The sequence below is a fragment of the Saimiri boliviensis genome, chromosome 15 (assembly GCF_048565385.1).
Source record: "Saimiri boliviensis isolate mSaiBol1 chromosome 15, mSaiBol1.pri, whole genome shotgun sequence".
Taxonomy (NCBI): domain Eukaryota; kingdom Metazoa; phylum Chordata; class Mammalia; order Primates; family Cebidae; genus Saimiri; species Saimiri boliviensis.
In genome coordinates this window covers 39720019-39734188 of record NC_133463.1, presented here as the reverse complement: position 1 = coordinate 39734188, position 14170 = coordinate 39720019, and the positions used below count along the sequence as shown (strand labels likewise).

General features: G+C 44.1%; 1 protein-coding gene across 3 annotated transcripts in view; it reads right to left on the bottom strand.

Annotated features, from left to right (window-relative positions):
• Positions 1–14170, bottom strand: part of RMDN1 (regulator of microtubule dynamics 1) — a 42743-nt gene that overhangs the window by 21462 nt on the left and 7111 nt on the right. The window contains exons 1-2 of one of the 3 annotated variants that reach the window (XM_074386909.1): positions 11464–11567; positions 4511–4628 (exon numbers count right to left, since the gene is read on the bottom strand). In XM_074386909.1, the coding sequence (XP_074243010.1) occupies positions 4511–4625 (115 nt within the window). In that variant the 5' untranslated portion in view covers positions 4626–4628; positions 11464–11567. Of the gene's footprint in view, positions 1–4510; positions 4629–5993; positions 6260–11463; positions 11568–14170 lie in introns of those variants that run through there. The other 2 variants (XM_003940499.4, XM_039464377.2) reach the window with 2 other exon arrangements.

Below are 14170 nucleotides of genomic sequence, written 5' to 3'. Positions count from 1 at the left end.
CCTGGTCAACATGGTGAAACCCCATCTCTACTAAAAATACAAAAAATTAGCTGGGCATGGTGACACGTGCCTGTAATCCCAGCTACTCAGGAGGCTGAGGCAGGAGAATTGCTTGAACCCAGGAGGCGGAGGTTGCGGTGAGCCGAGATCGCGCCATTGCACTCCAGCCTGGGTAACAAGAGCAAAATTCCGTCTCAAAAAAAATAAAATAATAATAAAAATAAAAACAACAAAATTGGAACAAGACAAGGATGCCCACTCTTACCACTCCTTTTAAAATAAAGTACTGAAAATCCTAGCCAAAACAATCAGGCAAGAAAAAGAAATGAAAGGCATCCAAATAGAAAGGAACTGAAACTTCTCTCTTTACAGATGATGATTCTTTACCTAGAAAACCCCATAGTCTTTGCTCAAAAGCTCTTAGAACTGATAAACAGCTTCAGTAAACTTTCAGGATACAAAATCAATGTACAAAAATCAGTATATTTCTATACACCAATAATGCCCAAACTGAGAGCCAAATCAAAAATGCAACCTCATTCATAACAGCTACAAAAAGAGTAAAATACTTAGGAATAGAGTTAGATCTTTCATCACAATGAAAAAGATATCAGAGGCCGGGCGCGGTGGCTCAAGCCTGTAATCCCAGCACTTTGGGAGGCTGAGGCGGGTGGATCACGAGGTCAACAGATCAAGACCATCCTGGTCAACATGGTGAAACCCCGTCTCTACTAAAAATACGAAAAAAAATTAGCTGGGCATAGTGGCGCGTGCCTGTAATCCCAGCTACTCAGGAGGCTGAGGCAGGAGAATTGCCTGAACCCAGGAGGTGGAGGTTGCGGTAAGCCGAGATCGCGCCACTGCACTCCAGCCTGAGTAACAACAGCAAAACTCCGTCTCAAAAAAGAAAAAAAAAAAAAAAAAAAAGATATCAGAGATGACACAAATGGAAAAACATTCCATGCTTATGGACAGGAAGAATAAATATTGATAAAATGATCTTACTGCCTAAAGCAATTTACAGATTCCTATTTGCTATTTCTGTCAAACCACCAACATCATCCTTTCACAGAATTACAAAAAACTATTCTAAAATTTGTATAGAACCAAAAACGAGCCCAAATAGCCAAGGCAATCCTAAGTATAAAGAACAAAGCTGTAGGCATCACACTATCTGACTTCAAACAAGGCTACAGTAACCAAAAGAGCATGATACTGACACAAAAACCGACACATAGACCAATGGAACAGGTTAGAGAACTCAGAAATAAAGCTGCACATCTACAACTACATGATCTTCAATAAAGCTGACCACAACAAGCAACGGAGAAAGGACTCCCTATTCAATATATGGTGCTAACTGCCTAGCCATATGCAGAAGATGGAAACCAGACCCCTTTCTTTCACCATATATAACAATCAACTCAAAATGGATTAAAGACTTAAATATAAGACCTACAACTATTAAAAAAAAAAAAAAAGAAAACGTAGAAAAAAACATAGGCATCACCATTCTGGACATAGGCCTTGGCAAAGATTTCATGGCAAAGTCTCCAAAAGCTATTGCAACAAAAACAAAGATAGGTAAGTGGGACCTAATTGAAGAGCTTCTATACAGGAAAAGAAACTACCAAAAGGTTGCTTAAACAGACAACCTACTGAATGAAAGAAAACATTTGCAAACTATGCATCTGATAAAGGTCTAATATCAATAATCTATAGAGTACTTAAACAATTGAACAAGCAAAAAAAAAAATCCCACTAAAAAATGGGCAAAAGCCATGAACACTTCTCAAAAAAAGACATAAAAGCAGTAGCCAAACAAACATGAAAAAATGTTCCACATCACCAATCATCACAGAAATGCAAATCAAAACCACAATGAGATGCCATCTCATACAAGTTGGAATGGCTATTCTTAAAATGTGAAAGAAAAAAAAAAAAAACAGACACTGATGAGATTGTAGAGAAAAGGGAATACTTACACACTGCTGGTGGGAATATAAATTAGTTCAGCCATTGTGGAAAGCAGTTTGGAGATTTGTCAAAAAGTTAAAACAGAACTACCATTTGATCCATCAATCCACTACTGAGAATATATCCAAAGAAATATAAATCATTCTACCAAAAGGACACACACATCCTTAAGTTCATCACTGCACTGTTCACATTAGCAAACACATGGAATCAACTGAGATGCCCATCAGTGGTAAACTAGATAAAGAAAATGCGTTATATACATACCATAGAATACTATAAAGCCATTTAAAAAAACCCAAATCACATCGATTGCTGCAACATGGATGCAGCTGCAGGCCATTATCCCAAGCAAATTAATATGGGAACAGAAAATCAAATACTGCATGTTCTCATTTGTAACATGGAGCTAAACATCGAGTACACATGGACACAAAGATGAGAACAACAGACATTGGGGCCTACTAGAATGGGGAGGGCTGGAGGAGGGCAACTGTCAAAAACCTACGTATTGGGTACAATGCTTACTACCCAAGTGACAAAATCATTTGCATACCAAATTCCAGCAACACATAATTTACCCAGGTAACAAACTGCACATGTACCCTTTGAATCTGAAATAAAAGTTGAAGAAAAAAATGGGCTATGATAAAGTCAAAAGTAATTCTGGTTTTGCCTTTCAAAATTCTGTATTTTATTACTTCAGAAAGCACTACATCTTTGCAAACATTTCTATAATGGTGCCAAAACACACTGAAACAAAATGTGATAGATTCAAAGGGAAAGAGATAAGGACCTGGGTGTCATGGCTCATGCCTGTAATCTCAGCACTTTGGGAGGTTGAGGCAGGTGGACTGCTTGAGCCCAGCAGTTCGAGACCAGCCCAGGCAACATGTTTCTACAAAAAATACAAAAATTAGGCAGGCGTGGTAGTGTGCATCTGTAGTCCCAGCTACTCACAAGGCTGAGGTGAGAGAATTACATGGGCCCAGAGAGGTCAAGGCTGCAGTGAGTTGTGATTACACCACTGCAATGTAGTCTAAGCATCATCAGAGTGAGACCCTTTCTCAAAAAAAAAAGTTCTAATCTCCACTCTAACATTTTGATTTTCAAGAAATTTAACTCTGTAAGCTTATTTTCAAAAATTATTAATGTGATAAGATAATAAGACTTGTCCTATTTTATAAGGTTGCTGTGAGAATTAAAGTCTAGGTTGCTTTAAAAAGATGAATTATTTTAAATATTTGCTGAAATATGTCAGTCAGTCAATAACAAAACCAAGTTATGCTTTGTCCTTCTTCATAAATGTAATACATTAAAAAAAAAGAAGAGAAAAGTGCAGGGCTTCTCAATTATCTGCTTTTTTAAGGAAAAGATAATCATAGGTAAATGAAATCAATAGATAACTAGCAACCTTTAGATCACATTCTCTAATTCTTTTACCAGAAGTTTAATAAACCAACTATTCAAAATCAAATCTTTACTTTTTCCCCAATCACCTTCTCCTTTATAATTAAAAAGGGAGAATTGTAAAAAACAAGAAAGCTTAACCCATTAATTCCTTCAAGTAATATTGCTCTAATATACTGAAATTTTGACTCACAATTGTTTAACTGATTTTTTTTTTAACTGGCAAGTCTTTTTAAAAATTTAATTATTATTTATTATTTATTTTTTTTGAGAAAGGGTCTTGCTCTGTTGCTCAGGCTGGAGTGCAGTGGTGAGATCACGGCTTATTGCAGCCTTGACCCCCTGGACTTAAGTGATCCTCTTGCCTCAGCCTCCTGTGTAGCTCAGATAAGTGTGCACCACCACACCTAGCCAATTTTTTTATTTTTTGTAGAGACGGGGTCTCACTTTGTTGCCTAGGCTGGTCTTCAACTCCTGGGCCCAAGTGATCCTCCCACTTCAGCCTCCCAAAGCATTGGGTTTACAGGCATAAACCACCACACCCAGCCAAGTCTTAATATATGTTTACTTACCTATATTATGCCAATAAGAAATTTGATTTTGTTTTCACTTTCAACCTTACTTACCCAACAGCATTCTGTCTGTAAATAACACCTATCTACCTTAAAGTACTATGGCCTTTTGTTAACCATATCTAGAAGAATGTAACACCCTGACACTGGTTTCATTCATCATTATAAAGCAAACTTTTTCTGTAAAGATCCAGAGAGTAAAACAGTTTAAGCTTTTGAGCCACACATGGTCTCTGCTGCATGTTCTTTTTTTTAACCCCCTACAACTCTTCAACCTCAACCATTTAAAAATTTAAAAGAATATTCTTAATTCTTAGCTTAAGGGTTCTACAAAAATATAAAATGTTAATAAAGCATCACTGAGGCAGCTCTATTTTCCAGAAAAAATACATATATAAATGAGGTATCAGACTAAGAAGCAGAGAAAGGCAGAAAATAATCTAGACCATAACAATATTAGTTTCATTATCTATATAAAAATACCCAAGCTATTAACAAAATAACACACAAAAAGTAACTCTAAGTGTTCCATAGGTTTAATTTTTGCTTACCTTTGGCTGTGGCATGAACCACAGCAGCCTGAGAGATAACCTGGTAAGTCTCAAAACCCAGAAAAGACAAAGCTGAGAGTAAAAGGCCTCTTTTGAAAGTTCCTGGGTTTCCCATTACCTATGGAAACAATTATGGTCAGAGTTACAAACTGATAATTTGAAAGCACTGCTACCCCAAGCAAAAATTACGTTTTCTTCCACCTGAAAGTAATCGATCATAATACTGGAAGCTTAAACATTTTACTTTATCAAATTATTTAGTAAAACTGTCTCAAAGCATATCTTATTAAGAAAAATATACCACCTGGAGTGGTAGCTCATCTAAAAGTCATTTTTCCTGCTGGAAAAGGCAGAGCTACAACTTATTTGCGAATGCATGGATATCGCAAATTGTATGAAGTAAAGTATGAGAAAACACCCCAAAATAAAATGAATCTTACAGACAAGATTATCAAATATAGTAATTACTACATATAAAAAATGTACATGGCTAACTTTTAAATTTTTTTGTAGAGACAGGGTCTCGTTGTATTGCCCAGGCTGGTTTCAAACTCCTGGGCTCGAGCAATCCTTCCCGGAGGCTTCCCAAAGTCCTGGGATTATAGGCGTAAGCCAAGGAGCCGGGCCTACAAATGGGACTTTAAACCCATCATTGTTCTAATTTGAAAACTTAAGGCTAGTTTCGTACTTAGAACTCCTCCCATCTCTCTCCCTATATTATCTAACGTCTCCCCATTTGGTTATAAACTTCCAAGCAAAGGAAGTATGTCTAACTTTTAACCTCCCCTCCCCACCATGAGTGCTGTAGTAATTCTGAACAATTTTAACTGAGCAGTTAAAAATGTATTTTAGAGCTTAAAATAATGAAACAACTAGTTCACGTGAAATATATCATATGTACTAATGCCATTCCCCAATTCCCTGACAAGAATAAAGAGGCCCACGAGCATTCTAATAAGTATTAGAACTGAGACTACAACATGCGGACATCCTTCATTGACTTTATGCAGATAAAACAGGCAACTCAGAAATTATTTTTTTTTTCTAACAAAAACCTAAATAGTATGAAATCTCTGCTTCTGAGTCGTAGGATTTTTAAAATCACATCTCCCACTTTTCAGTCTGAAAGAAGGGCAGCGTCCAGCGCTGTGGCCGTATCTGCCATCGCCTACAGAGAATAATTCACGGCGGTCAGGGTTCTTTCCCGCCCCGTTCTACGTTTCGCACAGGAAGGACAGGTGGGAGGCAGCTCCTGGGGCGCGTGGGGGCAAACCCCATTCCTTCCCTGATAGCCCCAGTTTAGGATAGCGGAAGTCTGCAAAAGGGAAGGGACCTGTCTGAGCGCTCCAGGCACAGTGGCCCCGAGCGCCTTCCATAGTTCACATTCCCGTTGGCAGCGCGGGGCCGCCACGCCTGAAGTTAAGGGGGAGCCGGAACCCACTGGGTAGCAGGAGGGGAGCGGGAGCCAGGACCGCGGGGGTACCTCAAAGTCGCTGAGCCGACAGGGGCCGCAATGCCCGCGGCTGCCCGAAGTCCCCGCAGGGACCCGAGACCTCGGGACTGCTCCACGTCGTAAAGGCAGAAAACGCCACAGTCGAGCGGCCAGCGCCATGCTGCACAACTCGCAGGCTGACCCTGCACTGCTTCAGGCAGCTGCGGAGGCGGGCGGGTCTAAAGAAGCCTCAGTCCTTCCGGAGAGAACCGCGTCCGCCCGCCCCCAGCCCAGCACCTGCACCGCCCCCACGGCTTCCGGTCCGCGGGCTGACGGGGCGGGAAACACCCCAATTGGGTGGGACTTAGTGGACCTTCCGCACCTGCGCCCAGAGAACTGAGGCCGTGAGAGCGCTGTTTTCGGGCTCTCTGACTTGTTTCTGCTCCATCTGTCCAGGAGTCGTTCAGGGTTTGGGTACAAGGATAAGTCACCAGAACACAATTGAAAACTCAGCAATAGACTCGAGAATACAAGTATGCAAGAAAAAAAAATTGTCATTTTAATTATCTGCTGCCTTCAAAAGTAGAGTGAATCTTGGCGCTAATGGGTCTTTTTTTTTGGAAATGAGTAATTGGAAGAATTAAGTTGCCCAATATGAGGAAGGGAAAGGAAGAGACTGAGCGACTCGAGGGGGTAAATCCAAGCAAGAGAGAGGCCAGAGCAGAGGAACAAAGACTGCAAAGCGCAAGCTGGTTTGGGGAAGAAGAACTAGTGGGAGGAGCCCTCTGGACAGGATATTGATGCCCCTGTATGCTAGGGCATGTTTTGGGGTGGGGCGGGGAACTGGTCTTCCCTAAAATTCTTCAATAAGATGTTTAACTTAAGCAAAATATTTTATTTTACTCAAGTAAAATAAAATTTCTTACTCGAGTGAAATCCTTTCGTGGGAAAATGAAGTTTTGAATCCTACTTAAGGTCTGATGGTGGAAACACAGACTGCAAATGGAGTACCCACTATATGGGTTTCACAAAAAATTCTATGGGTAATGAGGGGAGTCATGGTTTTAAAAAATTAGATTGCATTACTATGATACTTTTAATATTGTATAGGCAATTAATACACGGTTGTATTGATCTTCCCAATGGCCTTGTGATGTAATTGATATCTCAGGTTTACAAATTTGAAAAACCGTGGCTCAAAGACATGTATTAACCTAACCACCACGGATATATCAGAAGATGGGAATCCACGTCTTTCTATTCTGAGTCCAGTGTTCCTTCTACTATATGATTGCCTCCACTAGTTCCCATTAAATCAGCTATATTTCTTTAGGATTATGTCTTTAAAGTCTATCTTTATAAATATGTAGATCTTCCCAACTGCTGAAACCTAGCCTTTTTTCCGAGAGAGAGAGAATCACTTTTATGCATTTCTACTGGTAGCTACCTCAATATTGCTAAACAATATGTTTATACCACTGGATGCCATGATAATACTGAAATTAAGTTTCTGATATCTCTGCTAGTGTGAATTTGTAATTAAGTTTTTAGCTTAAAAAAAATTAGATCCTAAGAAAAGTTGCAGCAACTCCCATATATTCTTCAGCTAGATTCAGCCATTGCTAACTTTTTCTCATATTTGCATTATCTTTCTTTACATGTGTTACCTGTAATATACACATTATATTCCTAGTATTTTCTGTTGTTAGGCCTTTTGAGAGTAATTACAGATACCATGACTCTCACTCTTAAAGCAAAGACATTCTCTTATTTAGTCTCAGTATAATTATCAAATTCAGGAAACCAAAAGTGACAGAATAGTACTATTTAATATACAAATTTTGTTTACTACCCAATGCTGTCCTTTTGTGTTTTTTTGTGTGTTTGTTTTTGCTTTTTTGAGATGGAGTTTCACTCCCGTCGCCCATAGCAGAGTGCAATGGCACGATCTCAGCTCACCGAAACCTCCACCTCCCAGGTTCAAGTGATTTTCCTGCCTCAGCCTCCCAAGTAGCTGGGATTACAGGCATGTGCCACCACGCCTGGCAATTTTTGTATTCTTAGTAGAGAAGATACAGAATACAAAAAAATAATTTTTGTATTCTTTTCTCCTGCTTTATGTTGGTCAGGCTGGTCTCAAACTCCTGACCTCAGGTGATCTGCCCACCTCAGCCTCCCAAAGTACAGTCCTTTATACTAATGAATTTTTTTCTAAATTCAAGATCAAATCTTGATAATCTTTAAATCATCAGCCTTTGTCTTTCATGACATTAGTATCTTTTTTTTTTTTTTTTTTTGAGACGGAGTTTCGCTCTTGTTACCCAGGCTGGAGTGCAATGGCGCGATCTCGGCTCACCGCAACCTCCACCTCCTGGGTTCAGGCAATTCTCCTGCCTCAGCCTCCTGAGTAGCTGGGATTATAGGCACGCGCCACCATGCCCAGCTAATTTTTTGTATTTTTAGTAGAGACGGGGTTTCACCATGTTGACCAGGTTGGTCTTGATCTCTTGACCTCGTGATCCACCCGCCTCAGCCTCCCAAAGTGCTGGGATTACAGGCTTGAGCCACCGTGCCCGGCCTCATGACATTAGTATCTTTTTTTTTTTTTTTTTTTTTTTTTTTTGTGAGACGTAGTTTCGCTCTTGTTACCCAGGCTGGAGTGCACTGGCACGATCTCGGCTCATCGCATCCTCCGCCTCCTGGGTTCAGGCAATTCTCCTGCCTCAGCCTCCTGAGTAGCTGGGATTACAGGCACGTGCCACCATGCCCAGCTAATTTTTTTGTATTTTTAGTAGAGACGGGGTTTCACCATGTTGACCAGGATGGTCTCGATCTCTCGACCTCGTGATCCACCCGCCTCAGCCTCCCAAAGTGCTGGGATTACAGGCTTGAGCCACCGCGCCCGGCTGACGTTAGTATCTTTTAAATGTATAGTCCTGTTGATTTAAAGCAGGGTTTCTCAACCTTGGCACTATTGAACTTTTGGGCTGAATAACTCCTTCAGCCCCTGTCAAGCCATCAGATTATTGCAGACTTGGTAATATCTGACTGCACAATCAAGAGAGATGATGAGCCAGAACCACCTAGCTAAGCCAATTCTAAATTCCTAAACCACAGAAGCTGTGAGAGAAAATAAATGATTGTTCCTGTTTTAAGCCACTAAATTTGATGTAATCTGTTATAGAGCAACTGATAACTAATAAAACACCAATAAAGCATGTACAGTTGGAGTGTGCAGTTTCAGAGGAAAGGTATGGAAGTTTGATAACCTTAAGAATATAGGCTGGGCATGTGGCTCACACGTGTAATCCCAATAATTTGGGAGGCCAAAGCTGGAAAATAGTTTCAGGCATGTTCGAGACCAGCCTGGACAACATAGTGAGACTCTGTCTCTACAAAAAAATGTTTTTGGTTTATTTTTTAAATTTGCTGCATGTGATGATGCATGCTGTAGTCCCATCTACTCAGGAGGATGAGCTGGGAGAATCATTTGAGCCCAGGTGTTCAAGGTTGCAGGGAGCAGTGATCATGACACCGTCTTTAACAGAAAAAAAAGAAAAAAGAGAGAGAGAGATTGAGAGAGAGAGAGAGAATTCAATGGAATTCAAAGCTGTGAGACAAAGGTGGGGCATGGTGGCTCATGGCTATAATCCCAGTATTTTGGGAGGCTGAGGCCAGTGGATTGCTTGAGCTCAGGAGTTCAACACCAGCCTGGGCAACATGGTGAAGCCCTGTCTCTACAAAAAGTGCAGAAATCAGCCAGGCACGGTGGCTCATGCCTGTAGGTCCTAGCTATTTTGGGAGGCTGAGGTGGGAGGATCGCTTGAGCCTGAGAGGTTGAAGCTGTGGTGAATCGTGTTCTACCACTGCACCCTAGCCTGGAGGACAGAGCAAGAGCCTGTCTCAAAAAAAAAAAAACCTATTAAGACTGGATGAGGTAATTAAAAATGTGAGTGAAGGGCCGGGCACGGTGGCTCAAGCCTGTAATCCCAGCACTTTGGGAGGCCGAGGCGGGTGGATCACGAGGTCAAGAGATCGAGACCATCCTGGTCAACATGGTGAAACCCCGTCTCTACTAAAAATACAAAAAATTAGCTGGGCATGGTGGCGTGTGCCTGTAATCCCAGCTACTCAGGAGGCTGAGGCAGGAGAATTGCCTGAACCCAGGAGGAGGAGGTTGTGGTGAGCCGAGATCGCGCCATTGCACTCCAGCCTGGGTAACAAGAGCGAAACTCCGTCTCAAAAAAAAAAAAAAAAAAAAAAAAAAAAAAAAAAAAAAAATTGTGAGTGAAGGAGCGAAGATAAAAAGAAGTAAAGGTCCAGGAACTAAGCCGTAGCAATATGAGGATCAAAATACAAAGGAGACAAGAAAGAATACCTCGTGAAGCAGAACACATTGGAGAAAAAATATTTTGTGAATATCTCCTTCATTTTAACATGCATTTGACTCTCCACCAGGTGTTTTATTTCTTGTTAGCCTTGATAGCCAATATGCATTCAACACATGTTACATTAGAATGGAATTTAGACTTTAGTTAAGGAGAGTGAATAAATACATTGAGTAGCTATGGCATTACGTGTTTAAACGATAGATTTCTGTTTGGATACTAAAAGTACAAAACCATCCCCTTGCCTTTACTCTTTCCCTATTTTAGTGGAAAGAAGAGTTTTGAAAGTTAGGTATGGATACTATATATTCTGGAAAATTTGAAACATGCAATTCAATTAGTGATGCCTGAGGACCTTCATTTACATATGAAAGCAGAATCAAAAATAGAGCCAGCAACCTTTAGTAAAAACAAAAACACTTCTAGTACCTTCCCAGTAAAGGTCTTGTTTCTGCACTTGCACTTTGTTCTTGTCTTTGCCTCTGCTATCTGTCTGGTAGAGGACCCTTGGATCCCCTCTTGCTCCCACCCTGGCCCCGGCCACGTGGAAGATATCTAACCTCACCAGGTGGAAATCCTTTATCTTACCCTGCCCAGCGTCCTAGCCCCAAGCACAAACAACCCTGGGTGACTCAGCAACCTTCTGCCCAGCAACCGATCAGACCAATCACCGACCGTCTCATCAGCCCTTCGCTGACTTCCCGCCTGATGGTCAAACTGACCGATCACCATCTGCCGCATCAGCTCCTCCACTTCCCGGTTCCCCCACCTCTATAAAAGTCACGGAACAAAGAAAACCGGCGTGAGACTGCTGACTCTCCCCTGCTGTACAGGTCCAGTCAGTCCGCCGGGGATTTTTCCAATAAAGCCTAAACATTCTGTTCATTCGGCTCCATTTGGCTCAATTGGCTTTATTCCTGGGGTCTCAGCAAACAAGTGGTCCAGGCAGGCCGGACAAGTGGTGCCGAAACCCGGGAGGTGTGGAGGGGACGGCCGGACAGGCCAGGCCGCGGCCTCCCTCTCGCCTCTCCTGTCCGCCTGCCCCGCCTGATCCGATCAACTGACGCAGGACTCCGGACAAGGTAAGATTTTTGCCTGCCTTATCCCTCTTCTCCAGTGGCTGCGGTGATTACCTTTCCGGTGCTCCCGGACTCCCCGCCCTAGACTCCGCCGAGCCGGGGTAGTCCTCCGCCTGGCTCCTGGAGCCATCCTCCGAGGGTAGCAGACAGACGGGGACGCCTCTCTGACTGTTAACTTCACCACTCCGGAAATCTGTCCGGAGATCCGTAGGGTCTGCAACGAGAGGGGACGCCCTCTCCTTGCTTCCTCCCTATCCGGCACCGGCAGGATCGTCACCCGGCCATGGGGAACACGGAGTCTAAAGTGGACCCAAACACCCCTTTAGGGTGTTTACTTCTAAATTTCTCTAGACTGGGATATAAACAAACCTTGCGCAAGAAAAAACTCATTTTCTTGTCCCAGGTTGCTTGGCCCCAATATAAACTTGATAACCAGTCTCATTGGCCTCCGACTGGCACTTTCGATTTCTTTTTTTTTTTTTTTTTTTTTTTTTTTTGAGACGGAGTTTCACTCTTGTTACCCAGGCTGGAGTGCAATGGCGCGATCTCGGCTCACCGCAACCTCCGCCTCCCGGGTTCAGGCAATTCTTCTGCCTCAGCCTCCTGAGTAGCTGGCATTACAGGCACGCACAACCATGCCCAGCTAATTTTTTGTATTTTTAGTAGAGACGGGGTTTCACCATGTTGACCAGGATGGTCTCGATCTCTCGACCTCGTGATCCACCCGCCTCGGCCTCCCAAAGTGCTGGGATTACAAGCTTGAGCCACCGCGCCCGGCCGGCACTTTCGATTTCAATGTGCTCCGGGATCTAGACAATTTCTGTCGGCGAACCGACAAAGATGGCAAGGTCCCCTATGTTCAGGCTTTTTGGGATCTCCGTTCCCGTCCCGATCTTTGCTCCTCCTGTTCCACCCACCAAATCCTTCTAGCCCGTGCCCCTCGTGAGCCTTCCTCTACTGCTTCACCTCCTCCTTATTCCTCACCAGAGGAATTGCCTGAACATCTGTCCCCTCCCGCCAACCTTGGCTATCAGTCGCCGCCAGCCGCTCGCTCCTCCCCCACCCCCTCTGCACCACCTGCTTCAGAGGCCTCACCTCCTCTCACCTCCCCGGTGGCGGCCCATACCCACTCTCATCAATCCACTATCCTAGCCCCTCTCCGAGAAGTAGCAGGCTCGGAGGGCCTAGTTCGGGTTCATGTCCCCTTCTCCCTCCAAGATCTATCACAAATCGAGCGGCGACTCGGCTCGTTCTCAGCAGATCCCTCTACATATATTAAGGAATTTCAATATCTCACTCAAGCATACAGCCTCACTTGGCATGATATCCGCCTCATCTGCACCTCTACCCTCACGGCAGAGGAACATGAGCGTATCCTTGCTGCAGCCAGACACCAGGCAGACAAGGACCACGCGGTAGATAACCAAATCCCTTTAGGCCCGGAAGTAATTCCGAATGAAGACCCTCAGTGGGACTATCAGGCTGGCCGTGGGTCTGACATACCCCGAAGGGATCGCATGCTTCGGTACCTTCTCAGGAGCATGGATGTTGTCTCCAACAAAGTTGTCAACTATGACAAACTGCAGGAAATTACTCAACTTCCCGATGAAAACCCTGCTCTTTTCCTTACCCGCCTGCAGGAAGCGTTAGTCCGTTACACCCGGCTAGACCCCGCCTCCCAAAATGGGGCCACCGTCCTGGCTTCCCACTTTATCTCCCAATCAGCCCCTGATATCCGAAAAAAACTAAAAAAGGTGGAGGATGGTCCGGAAACCCCTATACAGGACCTGGTGAAAATGGCCTTTAAAGTATTTAACGCAAGGGAAGACGCAGCCGAGGCTGCCCGCCAAGCCCGAATGAAACAGAAGGTCACTTTACAAACCCAGGCTCTAGTAGTGGCCCTACGGCCAGCAGGAAACCGGGGCCCACAAAATACTGCTCGCACCCCTCCAGGTGCTTGTTTTAAATGTGGAAAGGAAGGACACTGGTCCAAGGCCTGTCCCCAGCCTCGTCCACCCACCAAGCCCTGCCCCATCTGTCAGCTTATGGGACACTGGAAGTCTGACTGCCCCAGTTCGCCCAGGGTCCCGGTCTCTCCGGACCGACATCCTGGACAGCAAGGGGCTGTCACTGGAGGCCTGGAACCTGGTCGTGCCGCCCAGGAACCAGGCGGCCAGAAGTCTCCTTTCCCGGAACTTCTAGGGCTGTTAGACAACTAGAGGGGCCCTGGCTCCCCAATCCCGGTTACCCTTGCCGAGCCCAGGGTTGTGTTCAAGGTAGTGGGTAAAAGTGTCTCCTTTTTAGTCCACACGGGGGCTACCTACTCTGTGCTTCCCTCCTACTCAGGACAAACTCTTCCTTCCCAGGTCTCTGTTGTGGGAATTGACGGGTCTCCATCCACACCGCGCAAAACCCCTCCACTCACATGCTCTTTTAACTCCTCCATTTTCACCCACTCTTTCCTAGTCATCCCCTCATGCCCCGTGCCCCTTTTAGGACGGGACATTCTAACCAAACTGCAGGCAACTATCGTCTTCCCACATACTAATGCCAGTGCCTTCCTTCTTTCCCTGGTTACCAACCCGCCGGCCCCCTACCAGGCCGTCCAACTCCTTCCTAGCGTTTGTCCACAGGTATGGGATACCAGTACTCCCTCCGTGGCCTCCCATCATCGGCCTGTTCGCATTCGCTTAAAGAACCCCTCCTCTTTCCCTGCTCGCCCCCAGTTTCCCATCTCCAAAACCCACCGGTGGGGCCTCCG